Source organism: Peromyscus eremicus, chromosome 9 (assembly GCF_949786415.1).
Source record: "Peromyscus eremicus chromosome 9, PerEre_H2_v1, whole genome shotgun sequence".
In the NCBI taxonomy this organism is placed as follows: Eukaryota; Metazoa; Chordata; class Mammalia; order Rodentia; family Cricetidae; genus Peromyscus; species Peromyscus eremicus.
In genome coordinates, this window is record NC_081425.1 from 89,144,281 (window position 1) to 89,166,533 (window position 22,253).

General features: G+C 45.4%; 2 protein-coding genes across 10 annotated transcripts in view; one reads left to right on the plus strand and one right to left on the minus strand.

Annotated features, from left to right (window-relative positions):
* LOC131919653 (disks large homolog 5-like) overlaps positions 1–22,253 on the plus strand; it is a 146,823-nt gene that overhangs the window by 100,901 nt on the left and 23,669 nt on the right. For 2 of the 7 annotated variants that reach the window (XR_009381320.1, XR_009381321.1), the window contains exons 3-4: positions 15,728–15,844; positions 16,767–16,867. Coding sequence is in view for 4 of the 7 variants with exons in the window: in XM_059274039.1 (XP_059130022.1) it covers positions 11,014–11,180 (167 nt within the window). In the remaining 3 variants the exon portion in view is untranslated. Of the gene's footprint in view, positions 1–9,597; positions 9,761–10,448; positions 11,181–11,836; positions 12,009–15,727; positions 15,845–16,766; positions 16,868–22,253 lie in introns of those variants that run through there. The other 5 variants (XM_059274035.1, XM_059274034.1, XR_009381322.1 and 2 more) reach the window with 4 other exon arrangements.
* The window catches only part of LOC131919658 (disks large homolog 5-like), a 76,541-nt gene that overhangs the window by 31,615 nt on the left and 22,673 nt on the right, over positions 1–22,253 (minus strand). The gene's annotated exons all lie outside the window — the stretch shown is intronic.

Consider the following 22,253-nt stretch of genomic DNA (forward strand, 5'->3'; position numbering starts at 1 on the left):
TTATTTGTGCCTCTGCTCATAGTGGAGAAGCCACCAAAGATGTTATCAATCATATGTTACATGTCTTCACAGTGCTGGGTCAGCCGAAATGTATAAAAACTGATAATGGTCCAGGATATACTAGTAGCAAATTCAGACAATTTTGTTTACAATTAGGAATTAAACACATCACTGGAATATCCTATAACCCTCAAGGCCAAGGTATCGTGGAGAGAGCTCACCAAACTTTAAAAAATACTCTTAATAAACTTAGCTCACAAGAGACACTATTTCCCCTTAAGGGAAACCACAAAGCTCTGCCTTCTCACACCCTATTCGTATTAAATTTTCTGACATTGGACGCTTTTGGAAAATCTGCGGCTGAGCAACACTGGCACCCAGAAACCAAACAAGGATATGCGCAGGCCCTTTGGAAAGATCCAATAACTGGAATATGGGATGGTCCTGATCCAGTTATAAACTGGGGAAAGGGGTCTGCATGTATTTATGACTCCAAGGAAAATGGGGCTCGTTGGCTACCAGAAAGACTGATTAAGCCTTACTCTGCACAGATTGCCTCCCTAGACTAAGGAAAAAATAACTGTTATGTCCAGGACACAACCCTGAGACAAAATTCTCTCTTTTTCTTTCAGAAATGCCTCCGGCTTGGAAAATAAAGGAAGCCACGGACATCTCAATGGCAGGACCTGTTCATCGCGAGCCTTGGAAAACCAACCCCTGCTTCATCGTTTGCTTACTACTCTTCCCCCTTCCCCTCTCCTGCATCTCCAAGGAAAGCCCCCATGCTATTAAAAAGCTTACCTGGCGAATTTTCACAGTAACAGGGGAGGAGGTCTGGAAGGTTACTGCAAACCATGCTCCCTATTCCTGGTGGCCATCACTCACTCTTGACTTCTGTCAGCTGGCTGCAGGATTGGATTCTTGGGATATACCTACTAATGGCCAACACCAGTTAAATGGTACAGGGGGTCAAATGATTCCAAACTACAATCAATTTCCTCACAGTCCTAAAACCACTTGGACAAGCCCTTGTGGGACATTCCATGATAATGACCCTGCCGTGATGACTGCCCCAGGCTGTGTTAGTCCTACAGCTCGTTGTAGGTTAGCACAATCTGACTTTTATGTCTGCCCTAAGGATGGTAGAAGCCGAGCCACGGCTGCTAGATGTGGGGGATTCGAGACCTTCTTTTGTGCTCGATGGGGTTGTGAAACTACAGGGGCAGCTTACTGGAAACCAACTTCATCTTGGGACCTTATTTCAGTTACAAGGGGATATAGTAAGCCTAGCACGAATAAACATTTTTGCTTTAGCTCCTATACTGGGACAGCCTATAATCCAGGGCTATCATTACCTTTAAACATAACCTTCACCCCTCAGGGTAGGGCGAATTGAGAATGGCCCTCAGGAAAAACATGGGGACTCCACTGGTATCTTGATGGTACAGATAAAGGAGTCATTTTCAAGATCTTGCTAACAATAGAAAACCTGTACCCAAAGTCGGTAGGACCCAATGTGGTTCTCTCTGACCAAAAAGTTCCCTCCAATCATGAAAAGGTGCCATCACCTCCTTCCCCCTCACCTCATCCTCGTCCCTTTCCCTACCATATAGGCACCGTGAGTACCATCCTAGACTCCAGTAATGGCATTCTCCTTACTCCTTTTGGAGGAACAGGAGATAGATTGTTTAATTTGGTCCAGGGAGCTTATCTGGCCCTAAATGTCACAAATCCAAACAGAACCTTGGGTTGCTGGCTCTGCCTTACCTCCAGTCCCCCTTATTATGAAGGAATCGCCTTTCAGTCTACTGCCAATAACCTCACTTCCCCGAGCAATAGGTGTCAGACTAAGCCACATAAACTAACACTCCCTGAAGTCTCCGGACAAGGTTCTTGTTTGGGCAAGATTCCATCAACCCATAGTCACCTCTGTAAACAAACTCTGACACCCTATAAAGGGAGCTATTATCTTGAAGCACCCAACGGGTCCTACTGGGCCTGTAACACAGGATTGACCCCTTGCATATCTGCTCAGATATTTGATGATTCCCATGAATTTTGTGTGATGGTCCAATTATGGCCTCGTGTCACTTATCATCAAGAAAGCTCAGTGATGGAATTCTTTGAGCAGAGAGGCAGATACACTCGAGAACCTGTGTCTATGACTATTGCCCTATTGTTAGGTATTGGAGGCATTGCTGCAGGAGTTGGTACAGGAACTGCTGCCCTCGTGCAGAGCAACCACCTTATGCAGTTACAAATGGCTATGACTACTGACCTAGAGGCCATAGAAAGATCCATTTCTGCCCTGGAGAAGTCTTTAACCTCGCTCTCTGAGGTTGTGTTACAAAATAGAAGAGGTCTGGATTTACTATTTTTAAAGGAGGGAGGTTTATGTGCAGCCTTGAAGGAAGAATGCTGCTTTTATGCTGATCACACTGGGGTAGTTAGAGAATCAATGGAGAAATTAAGAGAAAGATTAGCACAAAGAAAACGTGATTTTGAAAATCAAAACAATTGGTTTGAGGGTTGGCTAAAGGGGTCCTCTTGGCTTTCTACTCTGATCCCCACCCTCCTGGCCCCCTTGATCATTTTCCTTCTCCTCCTCACCTTTGGTCCTTGGGCTTTTCAACGACTAACACAATTCATCAAAAATCAGATCGATTCGGCCCTATCAAAAACTGTTTCAGTACATTACCATCGGACAGAAACTCGAGAGGAAACTATTGAAACAGGTGAAAGGCTCAGGTTCAGTGGCCTACGAACCTAAAAACCCCTATAACTAAAAGCTAGAGGGTACTCAATGACGGGAATAGTATGGGGCCTGTGCTGGGAGCACAACGTACAGAGGTCGCCAGAGACCGGCTCAACATGGCACGTTGCCAGACAGGACTGCACCCCATATAGCCTAAGACAGGGGCCCTCTCGATTTATGACCAAAGCCTGCTTTGGCCATTTTATAGAAAGAAGGGGGAATTGTCAGGAGCCAAGTAGCCTAACTGATTCTCATGGGAAAAAGCTGTGTACCCAATCTTCCGTTAACAGTTTCAATAGCAACCATTTTTCAACAAGACCACAATATGTACCTTTTGATCTACTCCCTGAAACATAATGGTTTGCTGTATGGTCCGTTGATCAGGCCTTGGAACAAAGAGACCTTTTCCTGAACCCTTACCCTAACTTCCTCCTAGTAACTTTCCATACCCTTATCTACTTCTCCCAGCTCCTAGCATATATAAGCCTGATTCCCCTTGCAATAAACGAGACCTTGACGCAACTCAGACTGACTTTGTCTTCCATTACGCGCCTGGTCTCCTTTCTCTCTCACCCCCATTGATCTTTCAGGAGGTGCCTCCTCGGGTCTCATCAAATAACGTGGCCCGCGGGACGGGTCAACAGACCTAGATTCAAGATTCTCTGATGGTGAGTTTAGGAGAGCCATGAATTATTCAGGCGGCAGCTGCCTTTCTGGGAACTCCTTCATTTCATTCAGACTGGCAAAGAGGGGCAGGAGGAACAGATGGACTAATGATCTGTCCCTCTCTGGTTAGGGTGTTGCTGTACTTCATCCTAGTGGATTCCTACAATTTCCATGGGAATCTGATGCCAATAAGAAGGGAGGGAAACTCCCCTGGCCATCTACCATAACCTCAGACAGTCAGATGCTTTGGTCCTGGGGAAGTGTGATCAGGACTTGGTGCTGCTAAGTTCTAGGAACAACAGGACTTACCTGCATCACATCACATATGAGCTCACACTGTCCTTCTAATCTACATGCCTGGGCTAACTTATGATTTCCAGAGTCAGGGGACTGCATTTGGGATGGAGACACATACCTAGCCATGGTGCTTGATACTGTAGCAGGGACATTTAGAGTAGCTGTTGGCTGCCAGCAGCTTTGACCTTCCTTGAAGTGTTGTGGTGGAAAAGTTCCCATCAGAGGTCCTGCCCCTTACTACAGAGGCTAGATCCCAATACAAGCCTGAGTCAGTCATCTGCCTGCCAGAGACTATATTCTAAAGAAATGGAGGAGTCCATTCTGCTTGATGGTTTGGGGAAGGTTCCATCCCATTTTCAGAATTATACATGTTGCAAGTTTCTGAAGAAGCACCAGGCACATGGTCCAATGCCAGTGTTCTTGGTGACACACACTGCAGTGCCCATGCTCATCATGGTGGTGTCAATTGGTTAAAATCTTAAGGCAAGTCCATGTAGTTAAAAGGGAGGTTTATTTTGTGGGGTAACTTACAAGTGAAGAGATAGGTTACAGGGTCTGGGAAAGGTGAAGCATAGTCTGGCGGTGTTCTTGGGAGAACTCTGCTCAGTCTACCTCCAGCATTCAGGGTCCAGGAACCAAGAGAGCCAGCCCATCTGGATCTCGGGTCTTCAGGGGTCCTCTCTCGGCTCCACATTGTAGGTGTGACAGTTACCTAAGCCTCAATGAGGGTGGTACTTCCAGATCAAAGCTGGAACAGCTACCGACTACAGGTGTCATCTCAGGAATAGAATTCATATATTGGTGCCATTGTCTGAAATCCCAATTGTATGACCCCAGGGAAATTTCAAATCTAAATGAATCATTTTGCTTTGAAAGCAATAGGAGGCATCTAGCTGTTGTTGACAATGAAGACCACACAGTACTCATCCCAGTCCTTTCTGTGTTAGGAAGGAGTTTGTTTCCCTCACATCACAGGATGTATGGAGTAAGCAATACAAGGTCTGGAAGTGTTCAAGTCAAAATTCACATGGACTAATTATCTGTCCCTCTCTGGTTAGGGTGTTGCTGTACTTCATCCTAGTGGATTCCTACAATTTCCATGGGAATCTGATGCCAGTAAGAAGGGAGGGAAACTACCCTGGCCATCTACCATAACCTCAGACAGTCAGATGACCCGAGACCCCATCCTCTTTATTACAGGTCCAATGTGCTGTTGTTTTAGGCCTTTCTTCTTTTTCTTTAAAGAGCACCCATTTTTTACCTATGGACACTTTTTTCTTAACCACAGTTACTATCAAACAAAACAAATTATTTGAATTCCAAATCTTCAATTATAGAGAAAGACCAGATTCTTTAAGTACAGAGTTTCTAGCTGCTCTCCTCTTACTCAAAAAACCACAGACTGGTATTTCATCCTATTTCAGCCTTGCATGGCCATAAAGAGGCCACTGAAAGTCATCATGACCATGAAATCTCCAGCTGATTCCCATGTACCTGTTGATTATTGCCACTCCTTCCTTTCAATCTCTGATGGAGCCATTTGCTCAAGAATGTTAGTAGATAGGATTAAGACTTTGATGTCTATTTTTAGATGTCAACATGATGACATCTGGGAATAATATAACCCCAAGATGGAGGGAACACCTGTAGTCTATTTCTGCTTAGTTAAAGTAGGAAGAACTACTTTATTGTGGAACTTTGAGGAATGAAGTCACACCTTTAATTCAGATCTTTAATCTAGATATAATCTGAACCATTCCTTCTGCTGGAAGCCTATAGAAGGACATGGAAGAAGGAAGCTTTTACTCTTTCTCTGCTTGCTCTCACCTTGTTAGCACATCCATTCTTTCACTGACATTAGAGTCTATTTAAGGTTACAGCATAATATCAGAGACAGCTGAAACATCCAGTGTTTAGGACAAAGAAACTACTGGATTCTTGAACTTCCCATTCATTTCCAGCCATTGTTGGATTAGCTAGAGTACAGGCTGTAAGCCATTCTAACAAATCCCCTTTTATAATAAACATTTATTTTTATAACTTATGTTACTCTAGAGGCCTGATAATACACCAGGCACGTAGAGAGGACATTCTAGAGCAGTTTGGGTCTCATAACAGTCTCAGCTCACTTACAATTTCTCAATGGCCATCTTCCCTTAACCTCAGCATTCCTCAGGTGTTTGCTCACTTCATAGAACTCAACGCTCCTCTTCCACATCATCATGATCTAATTCCTTGGCATACTTTATTTCTCATATTATTGAGTATGGATGTTAAGGAGAGGAAGGTCCATTCTTGGGCAGTGCTTATAAAGTGAGTGTTCAACTCTCCACGGGTAAAGTAGTGAAAAGATTCTAAGGAAACAGAAACAATTTACCAGCATCAGAAAGAGGAGGTACTGAATGGCTTCACCTGTGTCACAGGAGAGACTCCTGGAAAAGAAATCTCAGCTTCTGGTCAGTTCAGGGAGAATTTATTAGCAAGGAGGCAAAGGCAGTTCCTTGTGACATCAGGAGTACCTTCTCTGGAAATTCTATTGTATCCTGGAGAGCAGAGGTCTTGGAATCCCCTGTGATGTCAATAGTGTTGTAGCAACACCAAGTGCCTTTAGGATGTTCGTTCAATGCCTATACAGTTTGCCTATAGACATGTTGTCAAGACTTAGGCATCTACTTGAGAGAGAGAATGGATTTTGTGTGATACCAGAGAAAGGCAGAAGGAAGCTGACCCTAGGTCTCACTGGAAAGAATGGAGAAATCAATGGTCCTGGGGAAGATGCAGTGAGTTCAGAAAAGGGTCTGCGGAGCATTTGGATGTGATGGGCTTGAGCCTGCCAGGGTCAATCAGGAACTGGGAGCTTCTGAGAAGCAATAGACCTATCCAGCTTCTCTGGGTTCATGATGGTTAATATGATATAGTCAGGAATTGACAAGGCTGTAGCCTTTGTGCTGGGGACCCTCTGCTCTCACTCTGAGTGGGGAAGGAGGCACAGAGGAATGTTTAGATTTCAGTACCATCATTGCACTTCACTCCCACTGTAGTTCTTAGGTTGTGTGCCAGCAATAACAGGGACAGGAGAGTGCCCTGGCATAGCCTGAGCTTGTCTTAGCTTACATCGTAGACTCTAGCAGAGCTGAGGCACCAAGTGCTGCTGTCTTTCAGTGACCCCCTAAGATTATGACTTCCCAGCTGTGGGTGGCACACAGGTCTCCAGTTCAGCCTGAGAACTGTTAGATTCAGTGGATTTGGAATGACACTGTCCCCTTCTTACAGGATCTAGGTGTCCTGGGCTGCCAGTGAAGATGGCTTTGTGAATCTGTTGACTATATTCCACCGCTGCATGGCTTCTCCATTAACATGAAACTCTGAAGCATCGTCCAAGTGATTTGGGCATCCCTATACTACATGAGTGCTTGTGAGAGTAGCAATTATCTCCAGGATTATGTCCAGGAAAGGACATGGCTGAGGGCTCTGAAGCTTGTACATCTTCTGTAGCTGTGAACAAGCCTTAGGAGGCTGTCCCCTAGGTCACCCTGTGCAGGGAGACAGGGGAAGCCAGGTAACTTCTGAGACACCCATCTCCCTATACAAAGATGCGAGAACTGACATCCACAGAGGGAGAGACTCAAGTCTAGTCTTTCAGGAACAGCTAGGGCAAAGTTTCATCTGTCAGTCACTTCCTGATCACTCTTTAGTGTGTCAGGATTGACTGAGATGAGGTAGTGTGTAGGGCAGGTGGTGTCCATTGATTTCTAGAATTGGTGATTACTGAGATACCTAACCTTGCCTAACATGTTTGTCATTATGATATAACATCTAAATTGACGTAGTTTACCCCACATCACTCATTTCTTCTGGGGTCCACCAAGTACACTTCTGAAGCCACAGTCTAGACTTCTGGTGAATTTTCAATCCAGGCTGAACATGGTGCTAGTTCTTCATTTTAGGACTGTCAGTAAATTTAAATGTGTGAAATGTGGCTCTGGGAAAGGTCTATGGTGAAGGACCCCTAAAAATCTGTCCTCTTGTGCCCTTTGCCTGCCTCTCTCATGCTCCAATGCATATTGTAATTTAAGCTGGCTGTGTCCCCTTTCCTAAGGGCATGCACATTGTCACAGGTGGATCCAGATCAAGGAATTTGGCTTTCATGTAGCTCTAGGTGAAGTACCACTGCAGTGACACACTACATACTATCCCCATGACTATGACACATTTGATTTTCTGTAAATGCCATTGCATATCTGTGTGTGGCCTCTCAATAGCCATTCCTCTTTCTTCAAACTTTAATGCAGGAATGGCCCATCATTCTTCATGGGAGTTTTTGCTCTTGTGTCTGAGGGCTTCCCTGGGGAACCCTGGTTCTTGTATCTCCAGCCTGACATGTCACTAGTTAATCACACTTTTGTTAGCTATGATGGCTGGAATGAATTCTACTGAAGGTGAGGGGTAATTTTCATCAATTATGGAAGTTATCTTTGTTCTGACAAGAACCCCACAATCTCCCACCACACTAACAGCCTTGTGCATCCTCCACAAGGTGCTTGTTGCTTTCAGGGGACTGAACTTTCCTCTCCACCATCCTTGCTTAGTTGCCTAGAAACTTTTTTTCTTGTGTTATTGACTAGAGGTTTCACGAGTTGGATGAGCCATTTCCTGGGATGTGTTTAGAAGTGAGTCTTCAACTTCTTGTCCATGATATAGTGAACATATTACAATATAGCAAAAAGAGATCTATGGGTTTGTAATGAGGAGGTGATGAAGGTCTTCCCTTACATTTTTCAGAAGGCTCCTGGGAAGGGCAGTATGGCTTCCAGTAAATTGCAGAAGATATAGTTTGTAGGGAGGTGAGGGCTACTGCTCGTGAACCCAATAGTTCCTTCTTGGGGCGAGATATTGTATTCTGGAGAGCCCTTGGCGTTCTCTTGATGTCACCAGTGCTGTGGGAACACCAGGTGACTGTGGGGTGTTCTTTCATTGCCCATAGACATGTCAGCAAGACTGAGAAGGCTGCTGGGAGAGAGAATGGAGAACATGAGGAGACCAGAGAGAGGCAGAAGGAAGCTGGGCTTTAGTCTCAGTATAAAACATTGAGAAATAAATGGTTGGGGAGGGAACAGTGAGTCCTGGGAGGGGGTGGGAGCTTTCTGGAGGAGGTGCAGCTTGAGCAGGGCCTTCCAGTAGTGGGGCTCAGCATCTGTGAATTTCTGGTAAGCAATGGACTTATCCTGCTTCTCTGGGTTCCCTAAGAGCAGACCCAGAGTCAACAATGTCTGATGGTTAGTTTTCAGAGCCATGAATATTCAAACCTGAAGTGGCTTTTCTGTGAGATCCTTAATCTCATTCTGAGTGGAAAGGAAGGCCAGCAGGAGCAAAGTGGTAACTAATTAGGTGTTCTTCTCTGGGTAGGGTGTTGCTGCACTTCATCCTAGTGGATTCCCTCAGTTTCCATGGGAATCTGATGCCAATAAGAAGGGAGGGAAACTCCCTTGATCATCCATCAACGTCTCAGACATTCAGATACTTTGGTCCTGGATACATGTGATGAGGACTTAGTACTGCTATGCTCTAGGGACAATAGGACTTACCTGCATCACATCAGATATGAGGTGACACTGTCCTCCAAATCTACATGGCTGGGCTATCTTATGCCTTCCAGGGCTGGGGGACTGCATTAGAGAGGGAGGCACATGCCTAGCCATGGTGGTTGAGGACAGATACATAGCTCATGGGTACTAATTTGAGGATAATTGACCTACTTGGGGCTCTCAGTGGGGCCCTAGCATTTCCTCTTCCTGGAGCTTTCTCTTGGGACTAGCATGGATTCTCCTGCCCCTATGCCATTCAAGTGTACAAGTTCACTTTGCTTTATCTTCCTGCAGGGACTACTGGGAAGGCACCAACTCAAACCTCCACCTCCATTGAGCAGGAGCAGCAGATGACAAAGTTAGAGAAACTCACCCTTCAGCTACAGAGTATAACATATGAGCAAATTGAACTGCATGGGATCCTGGCCAGTTATACAGACAAGGATTTGCAGAACAGGTAGTCATTATGTGCACTTCTCTGCTGACCATCTTGACCCTACAGTGTGTAGCTAAGCTTTCCTGAGGAACCGGTGGCTGAACCTCCAGGGTGTCCTGGTACCTAAACTAATTTTCCTGAGTGCACAGAACCTGGGTAGGTGTGAGATGGAGACATAGGCTATTCTTATTCATCCAAATGAATAGCAGACCATGTGGCCTGAATCACACTCTGAGGATAGGGACATTAGTGTGTGAGTTCTCAACATGCATTTCAAGAGGCCTTGTCAGGTGTTGGCTTGTGGGAGATGCTAGGTTTTGTGAGTTTGTGGTGAGTCTTTGTAGTTGACCAACATATGATTGATTATGTGCTGAAGGCTCCTGGCAGAACTGGAGGGGCCTGGTCCCATTCATCCATCTCAGTTTGTGGCTGGAAGGCCTGATGTTTATCACCGATTCTCCCTTTTCCTCCTCCTTATACTTTGAGGCAATTCCACCTACCTGCATTTCATGGGCAACCTGACTGTATGTGGTGTGTTTGGGTGTGTAGGAAGTAATAGCCTGAAGCTTTTCTTGGCTCCTCCTTATACTCTGAGACAGTGCAAACTCTCTGTATTACACGTGCATTCTGAGTATATGTGGTGTGTGTGTGTGTGTGTGTGTGTGTGTGTGTGTGTGTGTGTGTGTGTGTATATGTGCATGTCTTAATGTGTGTGTTTTAGAGGGCATGAAGGTATGTGTGTGTACTCCTTGGAGTCTAGGTTCTGTGACACAGCCTGAGGATTTGCCATTTTCACATTTTCCATGGGATGCCAGTGATAACACCAGGGAGATTCATCTTGGCCACTGTTCTCACTTTGGTGAAACTTTGAAATCCCTTGTGGAGTTTATAAAGCCTTCCTGAAGTTGGGACTCCTCCCTGGAAATACTCAATGTATGCTCTGGTCCTCTGTGTAGCAATAGGCAGCCATACATGAGAATCCCTGTGGTAAAGACAGGAAAAATGTCACTATAGGTTTCCGGTGGCACCAGATATGTGGCACAGACTCCTGGGAACTTCTTAGGTAGATAATCTATAGCTCCAAGTTCACTGAGGATGCTCATGCAGCCCTTGATAACTCTCTTGAACAACCTTCTTCTTCTGTCCTGAGGACATGATAGGAAGTTTAATAAACACCAGGAGGTCCCAGTGTATAAGTGCCAGGCTGTGGCATCCATGGGGCTGAGGTGTCCAGAACATAGCCTGATTCCATATGATCCTTTTGGCCTGTGTTCATGGGGTCCTTTTCTCCAGGGGCAATGCCCTACTACAGGCTGAATTCTTTTGGGATGCTAAAAAAGGAGCATAAGCAGGTGATGTTGGACTTGCAGAAATTGCCCATGGAGATCAGTGACGGTGTGAACAAGGTCAAACAGCTGATTGAGGAGAATGTATCCTACAGGTATGTGCGGGATTTATCTTGGGAGGGACTGATTCTACCATCTTTCTCTTTCACCCAAAGTGAGGCGCCTGGTTCTTGCCTGTGTGCCTCTTAACAAGCAGTCTGACATGTGGTCCTTGGCTTTGTGCCACTTGAACTCAGTTTTGCTAAGTGTGAAAAGACACTGAATCCCTCCAAGAGATGTCCTGTCATCCTTGGGAGACCCTTAATAGAAAAATGGTTTGCACCATGAAGAGTGTCAGGTGTCCTAGGACCTCTGGAGCTCTGACCAGGGCTTCACAGAGCTGGTTTCCATGGTAGCCATAGACAGAACTGATTCTGGTTGGAGCTTTTTCCCTCCTTTTGAGAATGTTTTCCCTCTACCTGCTGCTGCTTTCCAAATATCATGAACAGTTAAGAACAGGTGTGGACTACACGCTGTTCTTAGAGACACAGGATACCTTTTGGCATCAGGGTTTTCAGAAGTAGTTTGAATCTTTCTGGAATTTGGTTATTCTCTGGATTTGGCCTGCATCTAAGTGATGCTGGCTTGGCTACTGAGAGCTCCATTTGTGGGCTCTCCGGGCATCTGGGACTTTTCAGCACTGGTGGCACTTGGACATAGGAAGGGCAAATGGAGGCTGGCTGGGACACACCACGTTTTTGTGGATTTTCAGTTAAATCCATGGCCCGATCCTCCAAGATTGGACTCATCAGAAGGAGAATGTGCATGTGTTGAGACTCAAGAACAGACTGCTGTGGAAGGAGCAGACTGAACTGCAAGAGTCCTGTGAGGATCTGAAGAGGCTCCTGATGGAGGCTCATGAGATGATCTGTGACCCTCAGCAGGTAGGCTGAGACAGCGGGGGCAGGCTGCCCACCTGTTCAACCATAAACATAGAGACACCCATATAACCATCGACCCATCCATCCAGACTCCCACCTACAAACCATCTAATTGTTGATTTCTGTGATCATTCCCGAGTCTTTCTGGAGAGTTAGCCTCTTGCAAGAAACTGGATAATTGTCAAGCAAACCTTGCTCTCCTAGAAGCTGCAGTACATTCAGAGAGCTGGGTCAGCCACATATCACACACCTACATGTCATTATGATCAGAGGGCTGCTATGCAGGGAGGTACTTTGGGAACAACACAAAGCTTTCATTGATGATGTCAGTGGCCTGTGGCTCATTTGCTTTGCAGGGGTCTTGTGAGATCACAGGTAGGAAGCAGCCTTCAAGGCCTAGAGTCCAGCCCCAGTGCCAAGTGAGTGGTTCTCATTGTCAACATTTTGGGTGGCATGTGGTCTTCTCCTTTTTTCCTGCATCCCAGTGTGCTCTCTTCCTCTTTCAAGCTCTTGGTTCATAGTGACAGAAGACTGAGTACCACCTTTTCAGTCTTTTTTCTGTGCGTGGTGCTGGACATTTCTCCCATCCTGGAGCTTCCAGTCTGGAGCTGACTGGATGCCCATAGATGTGGGAGGACTTTGACAAGCTGATTGTTAGGATGACTGATTTGAGGCTATATGAGTACATTTTCTGCTATCACCTCAACAGAGTCTGAATAACTTGTGTGCTCTCCTAGGAATTTTTAGTCCTCAAGGGATGGATAGCCGTGTAGTGGGTGTCAGTTGAAAGACCTGATGTGCATATTTTATTCAACTGTTCATACAGCATGATATCCTCTTTATTGTTTTCTGCTCACTCTGATTTCTGTGGTCCGTGTGTGATCTATGCAGGCATGTGTAAATATGTACTTTGGTGTGTGTGTTCTGAGGCTACATAATGAAATCTGTGTTGTCATCTGTTGCTCACTCCCTTATTCCGTTGAGCCCAGGTCTTTGACTGACCCTGAAATTTTCTCTTTGGGCTGATCTAGCTGGCCAGCACTCTTTGGATCTCCTGTCCTCCAAGGTAGACCTTCTGTCTTGTTTTGTCTAATCCAATGTTACACATTTAAATTGCTCAGAAAGAGGAAGGACACATTTGCTTTCTCTTTTGTCTGTTTGCTTTAATGTTTTGATGCTAATGTGTTCTCTAATAAATAACAAAAATCAAATAATACAGCTACTTTAAAAATAAACAGTAGGCTTCTTTCCTTTCAGTGCACAGAGCTAACACCACAGGAAATGTTTGGTTTGTCTCATTGGCTTCACAACACGGAATCCCACAGTGCATCTCCTTGCTGACCTTGTGTTGCTGACTATATCATGTGCATGGTTGTGTCTCAGAACAGATTCCCTCTCATAGTTGTGCAGAGTGCTGTTCCTGAAAATCACTGCAGGTGATCTCACTGGCCTCCTTCTGACTGACACTGGGCTGAATTCATATCATATGCACTGTCATCTGTTGAAAATTTCCTGGGTATTGACCGTGGGTCACTTTATTTTTCTTGGGCTATCAAGGTCATCTGTGGAGGAGCCAGGATAAGTTTAGTGAAAAGACTATGACGGGTCAACTTGGAACCTGTGGCGTCAGTGAGTTTTGTGATGGATAAAATTCATTCAAGGAAAAGTAAGTGCAGGCCGAAGTAGCAGTGCATTGCTGGGTGTAAGAGCCTTGTAGACAGCACAAAGGACCCACTACCTCACCCTACATCAGAACAGGTGCAGCAGTCTTCTCATTGACCATTCTAGGTTCAGCAAGTATTTGTGGGGTGTGTGTGTGTGTGTGTGTGTGTGTGTGTGTGTGTGTGTTGTGCTTTTCTGTGCATTCTGTATGTATGTGTGTGTGTGAACTTCTCTGTGTGTGTGTGTTTGTGTGAATACTGTCTATTACTTACACAGTAGTGTTCCTTTGTGTGTGTATGTGACCATGTGTGGATGAATGTATATGTGTGTGTGTTCATGTTTCCTGTATGTATAGGGATAATTATTTGTATGTGTTTGTGAGTACAGGTGCTTATAGGTCCAGGTGTGTGTTTGTACTGTGGATTTTAAACTCTCTTAATTGTTTTTATTTCTACATATTTATATATTCACTTACTCATCTTTAATGATGATGGAACCAACTTTGTTGAAAAAGTACTGTGCCCCCTCACTTGGCATCCATCAAATATTGTATGCTGTTCTCCATCTTTCCGCATGTCCTCCTAGCTCACTTGAACAAAGAGACAAAAACTACTGTAACTCAATGGTTTTCAGGTATTTGTAGAGACAAAAATATTTATCTGCCCAGAAAGCCTTGGAGCAAACCAAAGGAATGTGGTACATGAAGTTTAGGAGGAGGTCACTGTGGCAAATCAAGGTGTCTGAGAGGTAAGAAAGCCTGGCTGAGGGTTTGTGTCCTTGTCTGCTCTGGGTGAATGGTGACTGCACACTCAATGGTCAGGTGGCTTGCTGTGTCTTCTCTATGTCCTGTTTTGTCCTCATCCACATTGCCTGCTACCACTTGCTTTCCCCCTTTGTCTAACCTTGGCTCCGTTAACCTTGGCCTTGGAGCTCGGCCTGCATGTTAGTCCTTGAGAGATTCTGACTTGCAGTGTGCTTCCAGCTGCATCTCTGTCCAGCAGAAGTCCCCTAGACATGCAGGGGTGTGAGAAGGGGGCTGTCTCAGTGCACCCCACTTAGGCTCCTTAGGGTCTAAATTACTCCCCATGTGCTGTGTCTGTAACATTCAGTATCTGCTTTTCTTCAAAGTTGTTTACTCTGAGTTAAAATCAGCCTCATGGAGGGTTTGCAGAAATGAGGACCCTCAGACATTGCTGGTAGTGTAAAATGATATAGCACAGTGAGAAGCTATACACAAGTCTTCAGAAAGTTGAATTGCAATCCCCAGGTGACCCAGTGATTCCAGAACATGAAGTAGGTGTCCACATAGTCCCAACATAGCTAGGGGACATCAGGGTTTTATCAGCACTCCTTGGAGCAGCCTCCTGATTCCCATCATTCACTGAGTGGAATAGTACAATGTGGTTGAGCTCTTTCATGGAATATTGTTCAGCATAAAGTAATACATACAACCATTTGGTACTGACTTAGTCAGCCATTTGTTACTCGAATAATTCCCTGGCACAAACACCTCACAGGAAGGAACTGTTTCTTTTGGATCCTGGTTATGGAGATTTTCTAGTTTCCTGAGCTCTTTGCTTCCCAAAGTGAGGCAACCTGTGGTAAAGGGAGCCCCTTTTGAAGGAAGTTGCTCACTTTGCGGGCAACTGAGAAACAGTGAACAAGACCAGTGGGTTAGTCCATGACCATCCAGTAGTCCTTTGCTGGGGAACATTCCTATACTGCACAGCCTGGGGAACTTCTTAAGCAGACGTTGTTAATGGTCCAGGACCCCAGAGGGCCACCTGTCTGTGCATTAGATCGCAGGATAGACACTTCAGTGACTGAACTGCCTATCTCTCATGCCCTCTGTGTTCTTCTCTCATCCAACAGGTTTACCTTCTTTTCATTAGTATCCCTGGTGGTTGCTAATTATGTTAGTATTAACTATGAAGCTAAACATGTTAGTGCATTACAGTGTGCTTGTATGTGTGCACACATGTACTTGTGTGTGTTCATGAATTTGTGTGTGCATGTGAGTGAGCAAGCCTCCACTGAGAACACAATCTTCTAATGAACAGGAGCAAGAGAGCCTGGATGAAAGATTTGAAGGACCTGCTGAAGCAGAAGGAGCTGGTCACCCAGCAAGGGGACTTTGCAGAAAAGCTGCAACATCACTTCAATGTCTTTGAGATGAGGTGGGAGCCCAGGCTGGGAGGAGTGGTTAGAACCATGTACATCACCTGTCCCTGGATTTCTGTCCTTTTAGGATTCCCACCACCTAAATAGTTCCCAGCCACAGCCAGGGAAAAACCACCTCAGGATATTGTACTGGCCCGGTCAACAAGAACTTCTCCAGGAAACACTATGTTTGATCCTTAGTGTTTCTGGGTAGTGTCTACCTCTTATTCCCATCTGAACTCTCTGGAATCTTCTCACTTTCCCCTGTGTCTCACCACGAATCTCCTGTGGCTGTCCTCAGCCTAGCAGGAGGAGGGTTAGTTGAGCAGGACAGTGTGTGCTCCTGCCACTTCATTTTCCTTCTAGAACATCACCTTTAGGGTGAAGCTCATACTTTTGCACAGATCTGCATGCAGTACAGTCCTGCAGATTACAGGTTCTCTGCAGTGTGAATCTGTTTCTTGTGAAATGATTTTTCTGTTGTAGGAAGTTTAGGAGTTGAACTGTGGCAGGTTTATATACTGAAGGAATAATCAGATCCTTCAGTGCTTTTACTTTTTAGGTTCCCCTGGAGGGTCTACATTCAGTTTCCCATGTTTCTCACATTCGCCTGGTATCTAATCAAGGCCATGCCTATCTGTCCTGAACAGTTTCTCAGACATTGCTACACTGTTATTATTTTCTCTAAAAAATGTATCTTGACAACTGGAGAAATGTGCTGTATTTTCTTGCCCAGCACAGTGTATTTCTTAGCTCAAAAGCTGAGAAAAAAAATCAAGGCCCAGGTGGACTCTGACCCTTCTCCCTTGGGGAATGCAGGGAATGACCTCAGCTGAAAGGTCATGCAGGATTGTCCAGCTGACTAGAACTGGTTCAGGCTCAATAACTGACATCATAGGTTCCCATGAGGCCTGTTCCCTAAGTGCCTTCCTTCTCTAGGTCAGAAAATCTCCAGTCTGAGTTTGAACAGGCCACAGCCCAGGATGAGAGCCTCCTGCAGACAGAGCTGCTGCAGCAGGAGCACTAAGTCTCACAGGCAAGTGAGTCACCATTGCATCCCATTCCCAGCAAACATGGCATTGGTGGGAGACTGGGGGCTCTTGACCTTGGCTTCCAGTGTGAATAGGCCTTGATTTTTTTCTGCCATGTGACCCAGCCAGGCTGCTTCTGGGTCTGATTGCCTTTCCTTCTCATATAGCAGATCTTGGGAGAACTGAGGAGGCCAAAGAAGCCACAGATGCCTTGAACTCATGACATTCTATACTCTGAGATCAAGGCCTCCTCCTCATGAGACCTTAATAGCTGTGAACTCCCCAGTGAGAAAAATACCAGCTGTCTTCCAGGTGATCCAGCCCCCATCAGATACATGGGTCTGTTGACTCAGTACTCCTAAAGAAAAGAAAGCATCAAAAATGAGCTTGAGACACAGAAAACCTGAGCCAAGAATTACTGAGAACCCTGACATTCAATAGCAAGTGGCCCCTGTGAGGGCTACTACAACATGGAGGGAAGAGATGGAGTGAACAAGACATTTCCTAACAGTTTAATATCTATGGCTTTGGCAAGCTGACTGAGTTCTCAGCCCTCTCTATGTGGTGTGAAATGTGTCTAGAAAGATTGTTGATGACAAGTTTTTCCAGACAGACCTCATCCAAAAGCATCATATTTCATTCTCCAGTTGAGTGTTGAAGCTGACACCATGTCATGCACCAGTGTTGCTGAAGATAATGCACTAAAGAGATCTCCACAGTCCCTCATTCCCCGGGTTAGACACTTTTCCCTCCATATGTAAAATGGGTGGTTATTCTTCAGTTTCACAGCCTGTCCTGAAGTGACTGGTCCTGAGAAAGGATTTACAGAAGACATCTGAGTCATCTTTGATGTTCATGGGTTCTCAGATGCTGCCCATGAATTTGTTGTCTCCAGTAAGTACAGAAGTATCTGAAAGAATCAAATAGAGACCAAGACATTACAGGATCAGCAGTGGGTGATAATTTTTCAAATGCTTCCCAAGGAGCACAAATTTTGCTCTAGAAAATGTCTCATCCTTAGTCTTGGTGAAGGCTTGACCTACAAAGCCTGAAGGAAGCGTGGCTATACTAGCTTTGAAAAGGCTTTTTACAATCACTGACTGCCTCCTTACTATGTTTCCAAGCCCAGCCACAGGCGTGGGTCTGTTTTGCTGAATGTACAGCAAGAGAATGCTGCTGACCTTATTTTTTTTTTAAGTTTTTGGGTGGGTTTTGTTTGCTTTAGTTTTTTTTTTGGGGGGGGGGTTCTATGTTATATGTTGAGATTTTGTTATTCATTTGTTCTTCCTTTTGTTCATTTGTTATTTGGGTATTTTGTTAAGGCTTTTCACTGTTTATTGACTGTTCCCTTTAAGCCCCTATTGAGTAATATTACTCTATTTTTATTAATAATAAAGTGATTTTGAACTCTTCTATCTTAGAACCGATTTTTTGATCAGGTGTGTTGTCTCACTCTAGTAGCCCCAGAAACTCCTGTAACATCAGAACTCTTGTGTGCCCAGCTTGAGCTACAGAGTGGGTTCTCAGGCAGCCAGGGCTATACAGGGCTTTGGAGGTAGATGGTGTTGTCATCTCCATGGATTCCCATTGCATGATGGAAAAAGTATCCATACTGTATCCTTGTGGTCACATATTTATCTACCCTAGCTATAGCATTCTGTATACCTATTTCAGGATGTGATCATGTGCACCACATTAATGAGAAACACAACTGTATTGCTGTAAAGCCTCTCAGGAAATGAAAACATATACTAAAGGAGTATGAAAGAAATCCATGACCTGCTTGCCCCCTGGAGCCATGATGATGTCCATGCCTGGTCTGCTGCTAAGGGCCATGTCCTGTCCATGACCCTGACACAACTGTGGGAGTCTGGGTTGATACCCATGCATCCTCTGCCAGTGAGGGCCTGGCAACCACCTGCAGATGGGCCACCACATGTGACCATGTTGTTGTCAAAGAGATTTCCCCTCCACCTCCAAGGGGACATATGTGTCTTAGAAGCCTATGCTGCCCACTAGGACCATAATGACATCAGGGCAAGGGCTGTAACTGAGGGTCATGTCTGGGTCCATGGCCCTGTTGCAGCCAGGTTCTGTGTTGATATCTCAGGCCCCTGTTGCCATCAAAGACAGTGCCTGGAATCTGGGCTACCACCATGGAACATGGTGCTGCTGGGTCCCTGCAAATCTGTATGACCGTCATTGCCAACCAGAGCCATGGTGACATCCAGGCCTGGGCTACAACTTTGGAACATATCTGGGTGCGTGTTACAAACACAGACAGGATCGGATCTGTTTTCATATCCATGGCCTGTACAGCCACCAAGGGTCACACAGAGGTACATAGAGGCCTGGGCTGTCACCTAGGACCATGATAATGTCTAAGGTGTGTGTTGCTGAAGGAGCCATACAGATCTGAGTGGCCTGTGCTGTCACAAGGGACCCTGGTGTCCTTCAGGCCTAGGCTGCTGTCAAAGGCCATGTCTGGATCTATGAACCAGCCTCAGAACACTTGGTCTGAGTTGATGTCAATGGCTCCTGTTACTACTGAAGACAGGATAGGGATGCAAAGAGTTAACCCCACCATTTACTGGCCTTAGCCCTAGTGAGAACTAGACCTGCCCCTCACCCACTGCAGTGCTGGGGAGAGTGGGTTCTGCACATGGACTGAGCAGCACAGTAGAGCTGACCCTGTTGGTTAAGGTGTCAGTGAGCTGGCCCTGAGGCTGTGAGAGCAGAAGAGCTGAGTCTACCCTCTTCTTCTGCCTTGTGTTGGCCAGGGTAAGGGAAAGATCCCTGCCCCACCTGAGCAAATGCCACCTGCAGCTGGTGGGAGAGTGGGACTTTGGGCATGAGAACAGAAGAGCTGGGTCAGCCTCTCACCAACTGCAGCAACTGGGTTTGTGGGCCTGGTACATCACCCCAGCAAAGCACTAGAGCTGTCCCTTTACTCTGAGTGTGGGTGAGTCAGATTTGAGTGCATGAGAACAGGACAAAGGGCCTCTCTCCATTCTGCCCATTGCATGGGGTGACCTTGGTGGGGCAGTGCTGGAGAGCTTGCCTGGGTGGAGATGATGAAGGAAAGATGGCAGCCTGACTATCCCAGGTGTCCCCAGCCCAGAACCATGGCTACGAATTATGCAACCCTAACGTCATCTTTATCCATGGACTGCTGGAGCAGGTAAAGGGCCCAATTCTGAAGATCTAAAGCTGCAGGATCTCTATGACACAAGGCATCAACAGGATCTCCAAGAAGAGTACAAGTGAAGGTCCATTATCTATAGTGTAGAGAAGCCAGAGAGGCCAGAAACACTTACAAGAAAAGATATATGGACTAAAGGGTGTACTGTGTGACTCACTGGGCCACACTAAACTTCTTTGCCAAGACTTTTGTTTGTTTGTTTGTAAATTTGGGTTTTCAGTTTTCCTTTAAATTTTATTTTGCTTAGGACAGAGCTCAGATGTGATGGAAAGGATAAGGGGAAAAGTTGGATTGGGATGCATCATGTGAAACCAACAAAGAATAATAAAACATTTAAAATAAAAAATAGAAAAACCAGAGCTATCTGCCTCTGGTTTCCTTAAAATATAGCATCAGTGAAAAACCAGACTGTAGACAGAACGAATTCCAAGATATGTTGGGACTTTTTTGGCCTTAACTATGAATGGGTTCAATTTCTTAAAGATTTATTTCTTTTATTTATATGCATGGACATTTTGCCTGCAGCAGGCCTGCACACCACATGCATGCAATCCCACCAGAGGCCAGAAGATGGCATCAGATTCCACCTGAACCTGGAGTTACAGTGGCTTTTTAGCTGCTCTGTTGGTCCTTTGGGAGAGAAACTACTCAAAATGCAGCAGCCATCTCTTCAGACCCTGCACTTGACTTTTGTCCTTCTAGCCATATGTGTGCTATATTAGTTTGACTGAATCACCCCCAAGCAAAGAGAAATTTCAGGAGACCAGTAGGGACAAACACATGATGTAGGCATGCTAATTGTCTTAGGATACCAGGCATCCATGCAAGGCATTGGTGGGTTCAAGATTCTGCTCCACTGTCACTTATTGTCAGGGTTGGAGCAGGTCTCTAACACCTCATTCTGGATAACAATGCAGATTAGGGCATCTGATGAAAGGCAGATTTGAGAAGATCCTCCTGGTGTTGGAGGTGTGGATAGGACTCCCTCTTGATCGTCTAGCTAAGCAGTGTTGGGAGGAAGCTTCACACCAGCCAGAGTGGATGGAGCCTGTAGCAAAAGAGACATGAGAAGCATGTCTGTACAAGGATAGGAAATGAGAGGGACGGTGGATGGTGCTCTTTAACCACAGCTGATCTCACTGTGTCCTGAGGAAGGGTTTCTTCCAGAGAGTGCTTTATTTTGTGAAGCTCCCCTGGACCAGATCTGCCTTCTGAGACTGACAGTGAATCAGAGAGTTAATGTGTGGAGGAAGTAATCCTGTGGGACAACAAACTGGTGCTGTCAAACAAGGGTAGAAAGAATCTACTCTTTATGAATAAAGAACATAAACAGACAGAACATCAATACAGATACAAAGCTTATGAATTCCATGGATGACATGATCAGCTGGAGAGATGGATCAGTGGGCAAAGGTAACTTCTGCTAGGCCTACAGACCTGAGTCACTTTTCTAGGACTCACATGATTGAAAGAGAGAACAAACCTCTGAGAAATTGTCCTCTGATCTTACTACGAGTATAGGTACATGGTCATGGTCCACAAAAGCTAATACTTTCTATTCCTAAGGCTTTCTATTTCTCATTTACCCTAGAATCATTCCATCTGAGGCACTCTTTTAATTATATTACTCTGCATTCCATTTGAGAGATTTGGGACATTTGCTATTTTATTCTTGTTGCTGAGGTGTTATAAGATCTAAGAAGGCCAACAGCAAACCATCACCTGAAGAATGGTTAAGGGGAAGTGGCCACTGGGAATTTATGACATAGCTGAGACACAAACTACTCTAGAATGTCTTCTCTACATGCCTGGTGTACTATTCAGGGCTCTCTAGAGTAACAGAAGTTATAAAATGATCCTCTCTATGGAAAGAATATTTGTTAGAATGGCTTAGAAGCTGTGCTCTAGCTAATCCAACCATATTTGGCTATGAATGGAAAGTCCAGGAATCCAGAGTCGGCCAGCACCCGGCTGGACTAAGAGGTGAGTCTTTATCTTCATACCTGAACACCACAGCCCCTAGGCTTTGGGCCCAAGGGGACAACCCTGCTCCCCTACACTACCACCCATTGCAGTTCTGGTTTCAGTCCAGGTGGCAGACAGACCTCCTGCACACAGGTCAGTCTAGCACCATCCCCCATCAGACCCTGTAACCCAAGCCCCACCTCCCCCAAATCCCACCCAACCTCGGAG